Source organism: Chrysochloris asiatica, unplaced genomic scaffold (genome assembly GCF_000296735.1).
Source record: "Chrysochloris asiatica unplaced genomic scaffold, ChrAsi1.0 scaffold00015, whole genome shotgun sequence".
Taxonomy (NCBI): Eukaryota; Metazoa; Chordata; class Mammalia; order Afrosoricida; family Chrysochloridae; genus Chrysochloris; species Chrysochloris asiatica.
The window spans coordinates 14,127,804-14,134,062 of NW_006408533.1; the positions used below are offsets into that span (position 1 = coordinate 14,127,804).

General features: G+C 33.8%; 1 protein-coding gene across 1 annotated transcript in view; it reads right to left on the minus strand.

Annotated features, from left to right (window-relative positions):
- The window catches only part of CCDC178 (coiled-coil domain containing 178), a 585,948-nt gene that overhangs the window by 491,856 nt on the left and 87,833 nt on the right, over positions 1 to 6,259 (minus strand). Inside the window, exons 9-10 of the mRNA XM_006835132.1 lie at positions 5,694 to 5,789; positions 5,383 to 5,519 (exon numbers count right to left, since the gene is read on the minus strand). Of these exons, the coding sequence (XP_006835195.1) occupies positions 5,383 to 5,519; positions 5,694 to 5,789 (233 nt within the window). The remainder of the gene's footprint in view (positions 1 to 5,382; positions 5,520 to 5,693; positions 5,790 to 6,259) is intronic.

Sequence of the window (6,259 nt, forward strand, 5' to 3'; positions counted from 1 at the left end):
TCCGGCACTATATCTGACAGTGTTTCTCTGCTATTCATAAGGTTTTCAGTGACTAAATATTCGGAACTAGTTTGTCACTCCTTCTTCCTAGTCTGTCTTCATCCAGAAGGTCATCTGAAATTTTCCACCATGGGTGAGCCTGCTGGTATTTAAAATACCCATAGCATAGTTTCCAGAATCGCAGGAACTCAAAATCCACCACAGTATGCAAACTGACAGACAAATGGTGGGATCAGGCATGAGTGAGTAGTTAATTTGAATGGTGCATAAATAGTTTTTAATGTGTTACTATTTTTTTTAATATTTGAAAAATTAAAACCAGAAAAGTAAAATAGTTTAAGGATATACATTCAACTTCCTGTGAAATGCTGAGAAAATAATATTCTATACTTCTGTGTAATAGCTCAAATTAACAGGTTGGTAAAAATATCACTAAATAAGTATGAAAAATCCAGTACCCTGTGGATTCATTCAAAGTATTCTAGACTATTTAATGACTTCAATAATATTCTAATTGCTACCTATATAAATAAATCATCATCCTATTAACTCTTGACAAGCACATTTCATAAAATATATCAATATTTCTCTATGGTGTTCAATATGCTGCTTTGCTCATTTTCCTTGATTATACAACCCCATCTTTGGATCACTGAAATTACAATGGCATTGTCTTGCTTGAGATACACTAGAGCATTAGAAGTAATACTCAGAATATTTTACCAAGCTTGAATATGAACATAGAAATATAGAAATTCATACCACACAATTAAGTTCAAGCAACAAAATCCAAATTAATCAATTCCAAGTAATCTTAAATGAGTTCATTTTCCTAACATGCCTATCATGTGAATAAGCTATTGTTAAGCAGAGTTCTGATTGTGGCACTGTAGGATAAGCACAGGACCGCAAGATCAGTTTTTGAACCTAAAGGTCAGCAGTTGTATGTCCTAAATATAAAGAGTCCATTTCTAATGGATGCTGACTGATTTGAAAGACAAAATTACCTAATTAGATACATTACTACTACAAGAAGGCGTGTGGCACTGTAGGATAAGCTGTCTTTCTTCCAAGATGTCCATTGGTGTGTTTGAACATAAGAACTGTTTGAACACCAAGACCAGCTGTTCAAACTCGCCAGCCACTACTCAGAAGCTTTATGCTATGAGTTGGCACTTACAAACAACTACAAGGTAAGCAGTTATATGTCATCATCATTACCTAGAGGCCTAGTAGACTTGTGTACACAGAGTACTGAACAAAAGGCGTCTTTTACTGCTGCCATTTTAAGTGAATTAAATGTAAGTAACAGATCATGTTGTTGTGGTTAAGTACCATTCAGTAGGCTCCCACTCATAATAACCCTGTCTAGGGTTTCTGAGGGTGGCTGGTGAGTTTGAACTGCCGACCTTGGGGTTCAATCAATCTTTCAGTCCAGTTCATTATTCTGCAGTGCCATACCAGGACTCCAAATAATAAATCATGTATTGAAGCAATTACCTAACTTCTATAAATAATATAATGGTTGGGGAATGTTGTCCAATGATGAGATGGTGTTATAGTGGAATCTTAGTATATGTTATATATACTGTTATAGTCCTAAAATAGGGAGAAAGGAGCTCTAGTTGTGTAGTGGTTATGAGTCAGGCTACTAACTAACTTCAAGGTCAGCAGTTTGAAACTACCAGCCATTCCATGGGAGAAAGAAGAGGCTTTCTGCTCCTGTAAAGATTTACAGCCTTGGAAATCCTATACAGGGTCATTATGAGTGGGAATGAACTCCATGCCACAAAACCACAACCGCAAATGTGGGGTGAGATCATGAGTGTAGTTAACAAGACATGAGCTCCAATGATTTACTTTTCTATTTTTAAAATTGTTTTTGGACATATGAAAAAAGAGGAACTGGGCCTAAAGATAAGGTTTTTAAGGTAAATGGTAGAATATATATAAAAAAAGGAAGTTTAGACTAAGAAGAACAATTAAGTACTCAAATACTAGTAGAAAGGATGATGGCTCAAACACACCAATGGTATCTTGGAAAAAGACATAGAAATCTGTTTGTTAAGGGCCACCACGTCAGAATCCCTATAGAACTGTTCTACTGTGGAAAATAATACATTAGATATGCACACGTACCCACATTTGCAAATGCAAATATGGCTAAAATTTGTTTGAGATTTTATAAATCTGTAGATGAAGTTGAGAAAAGTAGGCAACTTTGTAATACTGAATGTTTCAATCCATGACCAAGGGATTGTTGTTGATAAATGTTAAGGAGTGGCTAGTGAATTTGAACCGATAACCTTGTGCCATACCATGTCAAGAAACTAGCCTTCATTAATTTTTTTTTCTATAATACTTTGTAGATTTGTATTATAGGAAATAATATAATACAATGTGTGTGTGTGGGTATTACACGTTATCTTGTTAGTTTTATTCCCTGAAATTTGATGTTTTGATATCATTAAGTAAGTAATTTCATAACATTTTAACTCTTTTTAAATCCCTAATTACACTAATTGTTAGTATCCAGTGATATGTTTCAAGTATCTAGCCAGTTCTCTGATCAATACCACAGAATTTAAAAATTACACATCCTTTTCCTGTTTAAATACACCACAGAGCTAATTACTAAAGGTGTGGTGCTGTAGGATGAGCACTAGACCGCAAACCACAAGGTCGGCAGTTCAAAGACACTAGCTACTCTCAGAATGGACTCAACAATACTTAACAACAACATGTATCCCTATGAATCATTATTTTTAAATTACCTTGGCCATTTCATTTGATACTCATTTTATTAAATTATGAAATGATAAATATTGCATTTAATTACAATCACAAAATGTTTAGTTTATTAAGATGTATAGGTGTTCTGATGATGCTGTAAGATAAGCACTGGACTGCATACCACAAGGCCAGCAGTTCAAAGCTTCCAGGCACTGGAGGGAAAAAGATGAGACTGTATGCTCCTATAAAGATTTGCAACTTTGAAAATCCTATTGTGGTTGCTGTGTGCCATTGATTCAGTCCCAACTCAGTAACCCTGCATTGGGTTACTGAGAAGCAGCTGGTAAGTTTGAACCACTCACCTTGCAATTTAAACAAACCATGAGGTTGAATTCTTATCCTCCAGTGCCACATCAGGACTCCTGGAAACCCTATCAGGGTGGCTGTACATTGGAATTCACTCAGTGACACTGGATTTGGTTTTTGGGTTATTAAGAATTTGACAGTTTTAACTTTATTGGGTCATAGTCAACACTTTCATATGACCCTTTATTCATTTAAATATATACATTTCAATCATATTCAGTGTTTTATTCATAAAGGGTTTCTATATGAAGTAAAGTAGGCTTCCTCTATGTTTTTCTTTGTTTGCTTTGGGTTTCAGTTTATTATTAGGTTGATTTTAGTGTTTCTTTTGATAAAAAAAATTAAGATCTTTCTGTCTGTTTTATTACCAATGAAATCACTTAGGTTAGTGGAGTCTGTAGAAACCATTGCTTATGCTTCTTGATTCTTTCCCATCAGGTATCTGGGAAACATCATTATACTGTCATATGACTTTGTGTTAAAATATGTCTCACAAAATTTCTACCTTACACAACTTCTAAGTCTAAGAAGTAGGGGACAGGAGCAAAGAGTGAAACAACCTTGATGGCACCTAACTGCAACAACAAACAAGAAGTAGAATAAGGGACAAACTTAAAAATGTTTGCTGTTGTTGTTACGTGCCGTGGAGTTGGTTCCGACCCATAGTAACCCTGTACAGGGTTTCCAAGTCTGTAAATCTTTACAGGAGCAGAAAGCCTCATTTTTCTCCCGTAGAACAGCTGGTAGTTTCAAACTGCTGACCCTGAGGTTAGCAGCCTGATTCGTAACCACTCTACTTAAATCATGTCTGCAACTAACATTTATATTTGTATCATGTCATACACAATTCTAAATAAAACGTATCTTCCCTCCAACAAGTCACTGTGAGTCAGAACTGATTCAAACGCAACTTAACAACAAATTTTTCATTTAATTTCGGAAATCATCAAACTAATTACCAAAACCTTACATTACCTCATAACACTGACAGGAAGTCTTTAAAAGAGAAATCTGGTTATATGGCTTATTTAATGAATTTCCATAGATCTCAGTGTAGACAAGACCAATTTCCTTGAAATGATTCATTATCTTACACTGTAGTTCTTAGACTCCATTTGACCCTGCCTGCTTGCCACACTGAAGCATATACACATTTACAAACACATGGAAGCACATGCCAAGCCAAACCCTTGCTGTAAACTCCAGTCATGCCAGCTATGCCATTCTGTGAAAATATCACTGTTTAACTATGTTCTGTATAAAATTGCTATTTTAATGTTTGGTCTACTATTTGTGGGGTGTCATCATTGGTCACAATTTATCAAGCATATTTGAACATTCATTAAATGTTAGCCAAACTGAAGTCTGATTCAATTATAAAAGATAAGGCGGGAAATTCTGAACCTGAATTTAGAAAGTGCTGTTTCAAGTTACAGCTCTACTTCTTCTATCATCTATGGGGTTTTAGGAAAGTCACTGCTAATTTGGACCTAAAGTTCCTTATTTCTTTCTTGGGAACCCATAAGGACAATTTAGCAAATGTGGAAATCAAATGAGAATGTGTAAAAATTTAGCCTCTCTAGTAATCAAGGAAACTGAATTCAAAACAATATTAAGACTATGTACATATTTTTACATTTATCATGTTGGCAGAGATTTGTTAATAACTACAGGACTCAATTTTATACAGGACCATGAGAGGGAAAACACATGTACTGCCAACCCCAATGAATAGTACTGTGAGGGGAAAGGTATTTAGTAAGTGAAAATGTTCTTATTGATATGTTGAATATAAGAGTTAAAATAGAATGAGGTGAACATATCTAGTTTAATAGTTGGGATAAAGGATTTGGGAGCAAACTGAAGGAAAACATGAGCTTGAGTAGAAATAGTTTAAGTTTAATGTATACTTTATAAGGATATGTAAATGGGGGTGAGAAAAGTGGGTGACAAACTTCTCTTATAAGATCTTATTTCTTCACTATCACAGTTTTTCTAAAGGGATCCAGAATGATGAATGATTTGAATTTGGAAGAGATCCAACATTTAAGCTAAAGACTACAATACCATCAGAGGGTCACTCCTGGTATGGCACTGTAGGATCAGCACTGGACTGTGAACCACAAAGTTGGCAGTTCAAACCCATCATCTGCTTCTCAGAAACCATACACAGAATCGATATGAGTTGGAATCAACTCAGTGGCGCTCAATAATAACATTATATTTAACTTATCAGATATTGTATTATATAAGATTAAAAATTCATTCCATTTACATAATTACCTTTCATTGATACGATCTATTACAACTTCAGCATCTATTTCAATTTTTTTATTTTCTTCCAACAATTGACTATATAATTTTGAAAGTTCTGAAAAGTCTTTTGAAACATTAGAAAGCTCGATGTCCCATGTTTTTTTCTTTAATTGAAAAAGAAAAGAAAGGATCACTTATATATGTTTACTTATCTTTTTGTTTGAGTTTTCAAAAGGGATAAAAATAGAAAATAATGAAATTACTTTTAGTTGCATGAGTTGGTATTTGGGGATATGGAATGGAGTTCTAGTGGGGAAGTAGGAAAAAGGAAAACTTACTGTTGTATAAAAAGCATTGAGTATATCTGCATATTCCTTTTCATAGCCTTTTTTCTTCCAAGTTAGTTGGTCATAAAGCTTTTTAAAGTCCTCTAACTAAGAAAAAAAATGCACATAAAATAAGTGAATTGTGGCATCTTCTCTCATTTGATACAGTTAGAATGTATTAAAATTCAATGTATACATTTACTGTATGTTAATAAATATTGATTAAAATAGTTTAAAAAACACTGTAAGCTTTTTCCATTATGAAAAATAATGTGGAATTGTGAACCAAGTATATCAAATGAAATGTTAAAATGAATACATAAGACATTATTTAGTTATATAAGATTTCATAAACATTATAAAATTCAAAATTATAATTCATCATATTGTCAGATTAAAGTAGGAAATAATATGAAGAAGGTAACACTCTACAAAATAACCATTTGATGATTTCAGGATTGAATTTCCATAATACTTTAACTTTATTAAAAATAAGCTACTCAAGTGACTGGAAAATTTGTGAGCAGTTGTCTAAGATGGAACTATTGGTCTTCCTCCATCTCAAGCAAAGAAAAGTG